General features: G+C 40.4%; 1 protein-coding gene across 4 annotated transcripts in view; it reads left to right on the top strand.

Moving 5' to 3' along the window:
- Nucleotides 1-12,678, top strand: part of KIF26A (kinesin family member 26A) — a 95,797-nt gene that overhangs the window by 55,153 nt on the left and 27,966 nt on the right. For 2 of the 4 annotated variants that reach the window (XM_088166292.1, XM_088166291.1), the window contains exon 5: nt 3,218-3,403. The exons of the other annotated variants lie outside the window; for them this stretch is intronic. In XM_088166292.1, coding sequence (XP_088022418.1) covers nt 3,218-3,403 — 186 coding nt within the window. The remainder of the gene's footprint in view (nt 1-3,217; nt 3,404-12,678) is intronic. 4 annotated transcript variants of the gene reach the window in all.

Raw genomic sequence — 12,678 nt, forward strand, 5'->3', positions numbered from 1 at the left:
TTAGCGTTTTGTAACATATGGAACATTAGTCAAATAGTCTAATCTTGAAAGCTTTTGTAGAGATATTGATTTTCCTATGCTTCAAACTGTTGCAAAGAAAATAACCTCAGAACCTATTCTTTTATGATTTTTTCCTCGAGGATGCCTTAACTTTCATAAATTATTTAATATGGTGAAGGATGCAAAATGCCTTTTGTCTTTCTGTTCAGGCTTCTCTGATGCGACCTTGGAGAGTAACCATAGAAACATGTTAAAAGCATCAACTGAAAATCAGTAGTTCAGTTTGACAGTGATGCAAATTCTGTGAAAGAAGATTATGATGTATTAGGAACACTTGAGGCATATATTACTGCTAACCTGTTAAACCTGATTATTCCGTGACTATCAGTACTTTCAGAATTTAATTCAGGGAAAAAAAAGAGAAACATATTTTTTTAATAAGTTGCCATGTTTAAGATGTTTCTAGGTAAATCACTTCAGCCTGTCATTCTCTGTCCCGTTAAAAGCAAGAATTATATTTCTGCCAAGCTCATAATGTAATTCACAGTTCCCTGTATTTAATAGCTGTAAACTTCTGCCCAGTACCCTGCTGGGGTGCATGGGTATCCTGGCTTTGTGCAGAGGTGACAAATGAAATCTCTTTGACAGATAATATGAATAACTGGGTTATGAATAAGTAGTAGTTCATGAAAAGGTGAAGAAAATCTATGATTCATTGGATCCTGAGTTAGAGATTTTTGTGCTGACCTGTGATAGTTAAGCTAGTCTGTGAGGCTGAAACAGAAATCCCTGCTGTAGTTGCAGGTAACCACAGTAAAATCTGGATGAATCATGGGTCAAGAGAAGAAGCAGAGTCACTTGTTAAAGCTTCCTCAGCCCCCACCCAAGAAATCATGTGTTGATGTGATGTCAGAAAATTCAATTTGTACTAGTCACCTCAGAAAAGTGGGGTACAATTCCTTCCTGACTGGGGCTGCTTTGCTGGCAGATACATCCAAGCCCCATGCGTGGTTTGTCCCTGTTTCACAGTGCCATGGCAGTATGATAGGAGCTGCAGGGCTCCTCAGGGATGTGATGGCTTGCTGGCATTAATACCCAGCAGCCCCTCAGTGCCATCCCTTTTTTGTTAAATGCCCTGAAAAGCCCCACTTTCTCTTACTACCATTTGGTCACTGCTCAGGCACAGTGGCAGAGGAATTTGCAGCTTGAGGGAGAGCTGTGGATGTGTAGATGAAGTGGAACATCCAGCTGTTTCAGAGGCAGCCAGATACATAATTCATGTTTTCTCCTTTATGAGTCCCTACTCTGGATTTAGAGTAGAGGACTGGAGCAGCCTGATCCCTGTGGTGTCCTCCCCACTGCGTGGGGCTGGAGAGGGGATGCCCTCCTGTCCCCCTTTTCCTGTCTGACTGGAGCCAGGGAGAGCAGGACAGCCCTGATGCAGATGTGCAAATGGAGAAGGAGCAGATGTCACCAGGGGCTGGCCTCGTCTCCCGGTGCCATGCCACGCTGCTGGAATGTGGCTGCTCCCTGTCCCCAGAGAGCAAATGTGACCTGCACGTCTCACAGCACAGTGGGGACAGGAGATGGGGCAGAGTGCAGGCTTTGTGCAGTATCTTGTATCACTTAGGGCAGCTTAAGCTTTCCTAGTTGCTGTGGCAGCATAATACTGCCTGTAATTAAGGACAAACAAAGAGTGTATGCTTTAGGCATATCCCATTTCACGTTAGCCCGTGAGGAGGATAAATTAGGAGATAAGCCTGAATTTATTAGGCTTTGTTCTTGGAAGCACAAATGACTCTCAGGACAGCGTGTTTAACAGCAGAACATCATTACTGGTATCACTGCTAATACAGCATCATGCATTTACACCCTGCATTGTTGGTGTGTGGTGAGCCAGGCTCCCTGCTAGGAACAGCTCATCCCTGATACTGTGAGACTTACGGGGCAGGAGCGAGACACTGAGCAAAGGGAAAGGTGAGGAAATTGGAGTAGCTGAGAGAAGAGGGAAAGTAGAGTTTGGAAATGAATAGTGCTGAGTTAGAACGCTGCACAAAGCATGGAAAGGTCCCAGAGGCCAACAGATCAAGTATGCCTGTTGATTTAGAGGGGTGAGGCACTGATGATCAGCCAAGGTGGAGAGCCCATGGTGAGGGTTTGACAGAGTCTCAGGGGGAGCTGGGCGGTGACCAGATCAAGCAGATCTGTGAGTCATTGCCTTGGAAAATAAAGCTCCTGTATGGAGTGTTAGGGGTCATGGTATGGGAGAGATCATTCAAGACAGCGGTGCCAGGGAGATGTTTGGAAGGAGAAGCCTCTGTTGGATAGCACAGGCTGCAGGACTTGTATGGAGGTGGTGGAATAAACAAAAGAGGGAACCTGATGCCAACCAGATTGACAAGAAATAAGAAAAGGAAGAGGGAGTGGAAGAGAGGGAAAAATGGATAGAGTAATGTAGGGACCATGCGATGAGGTCAGGATTTTGGAGAGAGTGTTCCAGGTCTTGACTCCAGTTTGAGAGCAGAAGCAGAATTAGGGCACAACAAAGCACTTCCAGTGTCTTCTGTTGACCGAATACCTTAAAGATCTTTGTAATTTGAGGCCACACCTGAGGAGGGCTGATTTTTGTCAGTCCTGAGTGCCTTGATGAAGGATAGTACAAGAGGTTCTGGAGTGGCAGAGGCAGCCCTCTCAGGAGATATGATGACTTTTTGAGCTGCTGTAGGTGGTTCAGTACAGACAGTGGTTGCAGCAGCTGGGTCTTGGATTAGCTCTATATACTGAGGCATTCTTGATGCCCATGAGGAAAAGAAGAATAATTTCAAACAGATGTGCCCACAAGTAGGGGAGAATCTATCCCTTCAGAGCTACCAAGGTTCGCGTTTATTGAAGAGGGTAAATGGTGGTCAGTGGATTTTAAACTAGGAAAATATCTGAAGTACTTGACTGGAGTCATGCAGATATTTCTTCTTACTTTGTCCTCTCTTGGATCTTCTGCTCACTTGGACTTAATATTTTCTCCCTTAATTTTAGTTGGTGTTATTTTTGTTTGGTTGTTTTTTTTTTTTTCCTATATGACCCTTTCTTTATTTTCTCCCTCCTCCCTAGTTGAATGCATTTGATTATTCTGTTTCCCTGAGTGTATGGAATCTCACTGCTGCCTAGCTACCAGTCTCTCTTTCCCCTTGGATTTTTCCTTTCTTTCTGCCCTTCCTAGCTTGTCAAGAGGAGCACTTCTCCTGCCTCCCCCTCAGCCCAGCCCTCCCAGTCTGCCTGCTTTTTTGGTTCCTGGACTCCTGAACACCAGCGCTTGCTCTGACTCCGTTATTTGGGGCTCCTCAGCCTGGCAGCAGTGGCAGCTGCACTGGTGGTTTTTCTGCAGTGGGAACGGAGCATTCCATAGGTAAAATGATAATGGTGACTTTCCTGTGGGGATGTAATTTGACAGTTTGCACCTGTTTTACAACTTTATTAGTGACTTTCAGACTCTTCCAATAACATATGTAACTATTTTAATACCATTGTTAAGACAGACAGACTTAGCAGGTGTAATAGTTTTAAATCAGACTGATAGTTAATTGAATATTTAGTTTTCATGGCTAACTTGGAGTCACTCTAACATTCAGTTTATGGTGTGCAGGATGTGGTTTGCAGGGCAGATGGACTTTGAAGTGGCACTGTCTCTTTTCAGAGCTAAACTGCTTTGCTTGATTGTGCTTGTCACAAAACAAGACATCTCACATTATCATTTATTACAAAAATAAAATATAGCGCACCAGCAGTATAGCTGCAGTGCTTGATCAACTGCAGGATTACTGATGCTACTTTTTAATTCTCTGTGAATTATTGAATTTTGGCTTTCTAAAACTTCCTTCATCCTTCCTGCTGGAGTGTGGAAGATATTTCTTTTGGCAGGACATTTCAAAGAGCTTAGCCAGTATCTCACTCATCATTAGTTAGTGCTGCCATGTGGTTTGCTTTCTGCTTTGTTTTTGGCTTTTTTGTGTCCTCAGTGTTGGAACTTATTTATTCAGAAGCACTTGACCTCTGGAAGAAAGGACTCAATGGATGTTAATCAGCATATAATAAATCTAATGTAAATGTTATTAGTGAAGCTTTCTGGACTTTAGGGCAAGCTTCAAAATATGGTTTGGTAATGCATCTCAAGCAGATCTTCAGGAGTTGCTCATTTTTACTTAAATTTGAAGTTACCATCTCTGGGTCAGAAATAGTCAGTTCTCTCCATCTGCAGTGATGGAAAAACATGCATCTCAAATTTTCCTGCTAAGTGCTATTTTAAAGGGCGCTGTAGTATCAGCCTGTTATACCTCTGAGAAGTATCACTTCAGAACTGATGTCAGTTAAATAAATCATAGTAACCTTGGGTTTAGAAGCCCATGTGTCCCTCCTCTGTTTAAAAATACTCATTGTGTAGGCATGCCACTTCTGTACTTGGATGATTTCCACTGCATCATTTAGTGCTGTCAGTGACCACTTAACTCACTAACAGTAGGAATAAGTAAATGCCCCCCTGAGAAGTTATTTGCTTGGCAGTATAGGTGTCAAGCCTTTAACTAAGCGTCTGAAATAAAACCCAGCTGAAGTGGGAATGGATCCTCTGTGGATTTTCTAGATGTGCAATAAAATACGGAACTGAGGGAGCTGGAATTGATGAGAAAGGTGTATCTGTGGGGATGGTGTGTTGGGTCAAAGGAAGGTAACAGGAAAATGTAACCCACCTCAGAGCTTTTATTGTGAAGAAAGCATTATATTCAAAGATGCTAACTTGTATTCAGACTGCTATATGCAATCAGGAACATGGAAATACTGAATTTCCCCCTCTTTTGGTCCTTCTCTTTCCTGTTAGATATTTGTCTGAATCTGGTGTTCCAGACAAACGCTTGTTAGCCATGTCATATATTTTATCTCTCATCTTTTCCACTTACAAATATATCTACCTCTTCCCTGGAGCAGCCTGAATGAGCAGAATGATTTTTGTATACCAGGAGCTGATACTAGAAAGAAAATTTTTAAGTAATCAATTTAACTGATACTTCAATAGTGAAGGGCTAGTTAGCACCATTGTTTCAATTACATTACTTTGTAGTTTTAAAAATGTCTTTCTTACTTTTTCTTGACAGAATACAAATGAAACTAGAATTCTATTTTGCTCAACCTGACTGTTTCATGCATCTGTGTCTTGCTGGCAAATAAGTCCAACTTCATTTTTGCCTAAGGAGTGAGCTTAGATTGATGTGGTTCTGCCTGCTTTAGCTCAGTTAGCTCATGAAACAGAGTGGGGAAATATTGCTGGCATTCAGGTAGCTGTATTTTCAGTACATAGCTATCCATGCAGTGTGCAGCCTGGGAACTGACATATTTCTGTATTAGGTGTTGACAGTCTTGCTTACTTAAAGATTAACCTACACAGGTTTTCAGCAGTTTGTCATATGGTACAGTTGTAAACAGTGAGTGTGGAAGTACAGCAATATGTTCATCTGCTCTTGCTTTGTTTAACATCATTAGTGAGCAGAGCTGGAAATGGTATGTGGCAGGCTGCTGTGACTAGCTGATATTCTGATATATATATATATATATATATATATATATAAAAGTCAGTTCCTGAACACTGGTTCTGGCTGCTGAAGCAATGTTCTTTGGCCAGAAAAACGTCTTAAATCTGCAAGCTGAAGAGAATATGGAAGTGACAATTTTGTAGCAGCAACCTCAGAAGCTGCTGGTTTGGGAGAGCAGGAAAAATGCTTGGAGTGCAATTGTCAGTGCTCGTGAGCACTTTTGTGGTTCTTACAAAAATTACAGAGAAGTGTAGTGAAAACTTCTTGGATACCTGTATGCAAATTGCTTGGAATGCTTGAAAATGGGCTAGACTGGTTGCTTCTGTTAATTTAATAACCAGCTGAGTGGAGGGACCAGATCTTGGGTCTCTATAGCAGGAGGGAGCTCTTTTGATGTCAGGAGTACCTTGCAGGTTTTTAGCTTCTCATCTTCTGGAGATTGTTTAGAGTTTATCCCAGAGTGGCTCTGCCTGGCCTTTCTGTACTGTGCCTGAATTCAGGTGAGCCTTGATTATTGATCACTGATGCATGCACAAAGCCTTTATTCCATAAGTTCCATAGTTTATGAAGTTGTGAACAGAGTTGGGGGCAAGCAACAAGGATGGTCAGAAATCAAGGAAACCTGACCTGTGAGGAGAGGTTGGAAGGACTGGGACTTATTAAGGTTTTCATCCAGGTAACAGCTGTGGCAGGACAAGGAAATCAACTCCTCTGCATGTCTGCTGGTGAGGGGGGGAATATAGGAGCGGGAGACATGAGATGTGAGTTTTCTAAGAATAAGTGTAGTTAAAAACTGTCTAGTAAAAAACTGTGAAATGATGATGTTCCTAATATGTCAACACTACTGATTTTTATTTCTGCCTTGCTGATTTTAATAAGAGATAGTAAGAGAAAATTACAAGGTCAAAGTGAGAGGCTGAAATTCAAGTCTGAATTGCAAGATTATGCTATGTGCACGAGGCAAGGCATGAACTTTGTCTCGAATTGGAGATACTTGCTCTCACAGTATTGGTGAGGTAACATCCTCGAAATACTAAATGTGGTTTGACATTTTGGAATGTTTCAGAATAATGGGTTTCTATTGAAACTTTATTACCCTCACCCATTATAAAAATGCCATTGTTTGAGGCTGTGCATTGTGATCCAGATGAACTAATTATTTATTGAGGAAGTCAAAACACAGAAATAAGGAACATTAATTGTTTGTTCTTCCTGGCAGTGATTCTCAGCAGCATTGTTGGGACAGCTAAGCAAACAAAGGTTTGGTGCAGAATTTGTGTAATGGTACGAAGTGGGGAAAGTGTCTATATCTTCCAGAAGTTATACATCCGTCATGAAAACCTAGCAAGCTTGAGGGAGGAAGGGACCATACCCTCAAAGTTTATCATATGTTTTATAAGTGGCTCTTTGGACAAAATTTATTCTAGAAATACAGATGATGCCTGTCCTTTCCAAACCTTCATGATGTATTTAGGCATTTTCTCTTTTAAAATGTGTTTTCTAAATCACATTTTGTTTTCCAAGGTGAATGCTATTAGTGGTTTTTAATTTTGCTTGGGGTTTTGGGTATCAACTGCACTTTTTTTTTTTCATTGTGCTGCCTAATTTTTGAACCACAAATCAAACAGCAATAGCAATAATAAAAATAATAATGCCAACCAAGTTTATCCTGTAAGTTGTGGAAGGCTTGGGACAGGGTGCTGGAGGATGTATTGTAGGACATCCGTCTATTTGTTGCCTATTTTGATGAGTGATTAAGGAAACAATAACTGGAACTGCAGATAGGATGACAGGCTGTGACTTTCCCACTGCTTCCTTTTGGACTGGGATATAGGTTGTGTGAGGGGATTTATCCCTCGTTGAGCTGAGAACTGGGAAAGTTTGGGAAAGTTTTTCTTTAAAGTTGACTGGTTCTCAGTGTAAGAGTGAATCCATAATTTTTCAAACTTTGGAGATGGCTCAGGATCAGGATAAAAATCACTTCCGTGATGTCTGTCAAGGTCAAACCAAAAGTCTTGAGTAAGCACACTCTTGTGTAAAGTCCAAAGTTCAGGATATTTAAGGCTTGGGCTGTACACTTCTTTGGCCTTGACCCTTTCAGTGAAGCCCTTCAGCATTCTCACAATATGAATAATGATAGTGATCTCTGAAAGATAAGACTGGCTAATAACACTAAAACTGTTAATATTTAATGAGTCAAGTTGAAATGAATGTGCAGAGGTTTTCTTTTATTATTCTTGTAATTGGAGATTAATAATGAGAAACAGGAGTCCCAGTTCTATTTCTGACTTGTGGCAGTTTGTCCATAAATGTCCTGTGTCCATTAAGTCTTCTGCCTTTATCTCAGTTGACCCATTTATAGTATGTGTCCCAAAGAATATTTTATATACATTCTTCCTTCTGAAGGTTAATAAAATTCACAAAGTTTTAAGCAAATATTTATAACTCTGCATAGTTATGAAAGTTTCAAATATAATTTTCCTTTTTTTTCTTTTTTCTATTTTTTTTGTGGAGAAATTATGCTCAGAAAGAGTTCTTTAGGGATTTAAATTGTGCTGTTTACTTTCACAGCTATAATGTGCAGCATGTGTGCAGGGAGTGTAAGCCAGAAGCAGCTTGCTGTACATCAGAATATCTGAAATGTCATGCTAACAACATAGGCAGAATTTAAAATTAAAAATGGCATGGCTCTTTCAATGAGCAGGCTTTGTAGCTACTGTTGTTGCACAGCCTTGTTCCCTAGGTGCTGAGCATTATGTAATTGATCTGGCCGTGGTTTTCCTCACTGGTCTCATCCATGCATGGCAGAAAACCCAGTAATCTGTAAATTGTGTGGGGGAAAGAGCAGGTTAGAGACTGTCCCTTGTCATTTGATATTTGAGTGCCCCTGCATGTGCCATATATTAGTTTTATTTTCTAACATGACACCTAGCTATGAGGAAAGAACTCTCCAGAGCGTCTTAAAAGACATCTTCTATTAAAGAGGGAAAGAGTTAAGCAAAATGCAGACAGTAGATCTCACAACTAAAAGCAATATACATGGATGTCTCTCGTGCTTTAACTGGAAGGGAAGTGTAAGAGTGTGGGCTTACTTTCCCTTGTAGAGTGTTCTGTGGAAGAGTGGTTGTGAAGGCTGAATGGGGAAAGAGAAGATAGGTGGGAAGTGTAAAACTCTGTCAGAACTATGACAAATGTTTGGCACATTCTCAGAGAAACAAATGATGGTAATGCTTAAGTTTTGTGTAGAATTCCCTAAAGGTCATAATTTTCCCTGTGAGGAAGCAGAAATTGATATTTAACAAGGTCATTGTGGTGCTGAAGGTATGTGTGAGGGCCTCCTATGCAAGAGTAAATTTGAGAAAAAGAAGCAGGTCAGGCAGTGGACATGGCACCAAATTAGGCTCCCTACAGAAAGTGATCTGATATGAGCTTGAGTTCTGTCTTCCTGATGCTAGGCAAAAACGGCCCAGTTGAGGGAGATTTTCCAATCCTGTCTCCATGGAACAAATTCCCCCTGAGAAAAGGAATTCTGGAGAAAAGACACAACTGAAAACTTAAGTGTAAATTCAGAAATGTGTTGTTGGATAAGGAGTGCAGAAAGTCTGGCACTCTAGAGTGTCTCAGGGCTGGCTCCATGTAAATGCATCCTCTCATGAATTTTACCTAAGTAAAGCGGTTTCTAAAGTTAGATTTTGTTTGATTTATTTGGGCCCATGTCCAGACCAGCTTGGCCTATATTTTGGCCTAATGAGTAAGTGGCTGGGATGCCACCAAGTGTATTGTTTGTTCTGCAAGAAGCACAGAGGGATTGATGAATGTTTCTGTTGTGCTCTTTGCCTGGACCTGCCCAGGAGCCCAAGCAAGGCATGTGAAAGGGGCTGCCCAGCTGGCTTTTTGTTAAGAACTGACTCTGCTTTTTATAGGAGCTGAGGATGACAATTACTTGAATTCATATTCAGAGTCTGCACTTTGATAGTGATGTTTTGTTTTGCCTAAATTGCCCTATGCTTTCAATTAGATTCTTACCCTTTCCCTTTTAGAAAAAAAACAAACCCAAAACAACAAACAAAATCAAACCCAGCAAGCTGTTTGATACTGCTTTTGCAAGTTGTCTGTGGTGTCCCAACTCCAGAAATAACCTTGTTTGAATGTCAGGCAAAGCCATTCTTGCATTCAAACACAGAGAGGTTGTAATTAAGCTTTGTGCACTGTTACCTGACAAGAGATGCTTTTTAAATGTGAACCACACGCATCATTATTAGTGCAGTTGGCTGGTTGCCCATCAAAGCACTGATTATTTTCTACAACAGCTACTCCAGTTCCTCTGTTTTCAGTTTCCTGTTATCTCACATGGACACCAACAGTCCTTTTGCCAAATTTCTTAGTAAAATCATCACCCTCCAGACTCACAGGAAGAGGATTTATCAGCACTACAGCAGTTAATTGCTTTAGGTAGCATATGCCACTGTCCTTTGAACAGTGGAGGTGCAGGAAGGTTATGCATACTGTCCAATGTGAACCAGTTTGAAAGTGGTTCTGGCTTGGTGCAGAAATTAACACAATTAGTAACAGATTCAGTATCTTGGATCTGCTTATCAAAATGGCCCAGAATATGCTACTGTGGTATTTTGAGAAATGCTATACTTCTAAAAAGTGGCATTTTCTGTTCATTGTTTATATATTTTGCTTAGCTTGGCCTTTTTGGGTGCAGTTACTCATTGGGTGTTAATGCTTAGTTAGCTGCTTGAACACACAATTCCTGAGTAAATTTGTCCTTTGTATCTCATTCTCTTTCATGTATGTTTCCCAGAGGAGCTCCTTCAGCCAGATCTGTTGCAGGAGTAATTATTTCATCAGGATTTAATGTATATCTTGATTGCACTTTGAAGACATTCTCTTGAGGAGTTTTTATAATTTCAACAAGGGATCATAGCATGTAAACAAGAAAATAAACATTATCTTTCATATTAATCAACAAGGCGATTAAATAATAAGCAGGATTGTTAATTGGTACTTGGAGAGAGATGCTAATGACTGTCTTGAGTTCCACAATGACAGTACCAACAGGTAGAGACTCTTTTCTGCACAGAAAAGCTGCATATAATTTAGGAGGCATTACGGTTTTAATGTGCAGCTGCAGCCACAGTGAAGTTGTGCAACTGTGTTCCTGGTGTCCTATTTCAGCATATGTTTTCATAGTGAATGAAGTATTAGCAAGGGGATTTGAGATTTAGGCAGTTAAATCAGTTCTCATTGCCACCAAACCCTTGAGGTTCTGTATAAACCCATGCTTGTGGTATTTTGCTTCGCTGTGGGATGCAGCTCCTGCTGGTTTCAGGATGTAGTGGTAGTCAAAAGCTGCTTCTTTCCTCAGAGGCAAAAGTCCAACTTGTTCCTCAAAAGACAGTGGCTTTGGGCTCCCTCTGAGTTTGGAACTAGAGCCTCATTTTTTCATCACATGACTCTTTGTCTTTTTCTAAATACTATGGTGTTTATAGAGGGAGAAGGAAGCATGTAGGGGGTCTGCATGTCTAGAAGTTGAAGTAAAAAAGTTCAGGAGTTTAACACACAAGTTTAGGAATATAGAGAAAAGGACTGGGAATTTTGTATATCTGTATTGAGAGTCTTGTTGTTCTACTAACTAGCTGTCTAATTTTGACTCAAGTGTCCAGTTCTGCTCCTCAGACACAGCCAGTTTTTTGTGCTTTTACTCATATGAAGTCAATAGTGTAGCTGGAAGACTGTGCAGCCCTTCTGCTCTTGGTGTTAATTTTTATTTCTAACCTACAATAAATAAAAGGAACAGTTTCCCTCTCTGATCACCTTACTAAGTGACTAAGCCTGAAGCTGCCTGACAATGATGACAAGATTTGTAGCAAGGCTGGGGTTCTAGATTTACCCTTAGTTCGTTATGACAGCAAAACACTGCCTTGGTTTCTTCATAGGTTTGTTACTTATAATCCTTCACCGATGCTAGTGCCAGTTTGATCTCACTGCAAAATACTTGGAGATCTTGGGCTGAAAGACATGATGAAAATATAGAGTAGTCATTGTCTAAAGATACTTAATAATTTGTTCAAAGTGACAAGCCCTTATAGAGCAAGCATGGATCAGAATAGTGGTTTGTCCCCAAAGACCTGCTGGCATCAGTAGTGTGGTCTCAGCATGTCTACAGCTGTTGGCAGTAGGACACCTTGTGCTTTTGCTGCCCTAACAAAAGGTAGCAATTTGGATGCTTTTTTGATATTTATGTGTCAGTGGACTGTCTGCTGACAGTCTCAGGGTCGCATTACACGTGTCTTTTTCAGGTGGCAAAGCACTCCTTGACTTTGAGAGAACTGACATTTCACCCTCATTGCCATGCCCAGTTGCTCAGCATGTGCTTGCTAATATATATATTTTATTCTGCTTAAAATAATCACTCTGCAGGGTGAATTTTATTTTTCTATATGGGTTTTGATGTAGGGAAGAGTTTCTGCTTTGGTTTCTTGCTATCTTGTTTGGTGCTGCTGATGGGGAGTAGCAGAAAAAACAGATTATGTTCCTATTTTTATTCACAAGGAAGAATGTTACAATTTTAATTGTATGTTCTAATTTTTCCTCTTTCTTCATCTTTTATGTTTTGGAATTCTACATTTCAAAAGCAGGATCATTATCATTCAGCACATTAAAGCATGTCTTTTTAATAGCTTTCCATTTTAATGTGAAAGAATGGAGTTGTGGAGGAAAAACCAATCTGTTTTGAAGGAAATGTGCTGTTATCTAAGGATTTTCTGTGCAGTCAACAGGAGACGATCTTGAGCTCGACTGACTTGGAGTGCTATTCCCTGCCTTGAGTAACTCGTAGAGTACAAAGAACCATTTTCATAATGTTATCACCAGCAAAGTCCATCTGGTTCTGCCAGTGACAAGGGGGATTATTTCAGCTTTTTATTACATCAATGAAATGTTAGTTTTTTAGAATTCAGATGTCAGGCTGTTGGGGGAAAAAAAGGGCAAGTTAGATTATAATTGAAATTCTGTTGGTGGAGAAAATAACTGAATATTTTGCCAGTAATTTTTCAACCCATATTTCCTTTATTAGTGTCCTGATGGCTTGTCC

This window comes from Sturnus vulgaris, chromosome 6, assembly GCF_052056855.1.
Source record: "Sturnus vulgaris isolate bStuVul1 chromosome 6, bStuVul1.hap1, whole genome shotgun sequence".
Lineage (NCBI taxonomy): Eukaryota > Metazoa > Chordata > Aves > Passeriformes > Sturnidae > Sturnus > Sturnus vulgaris.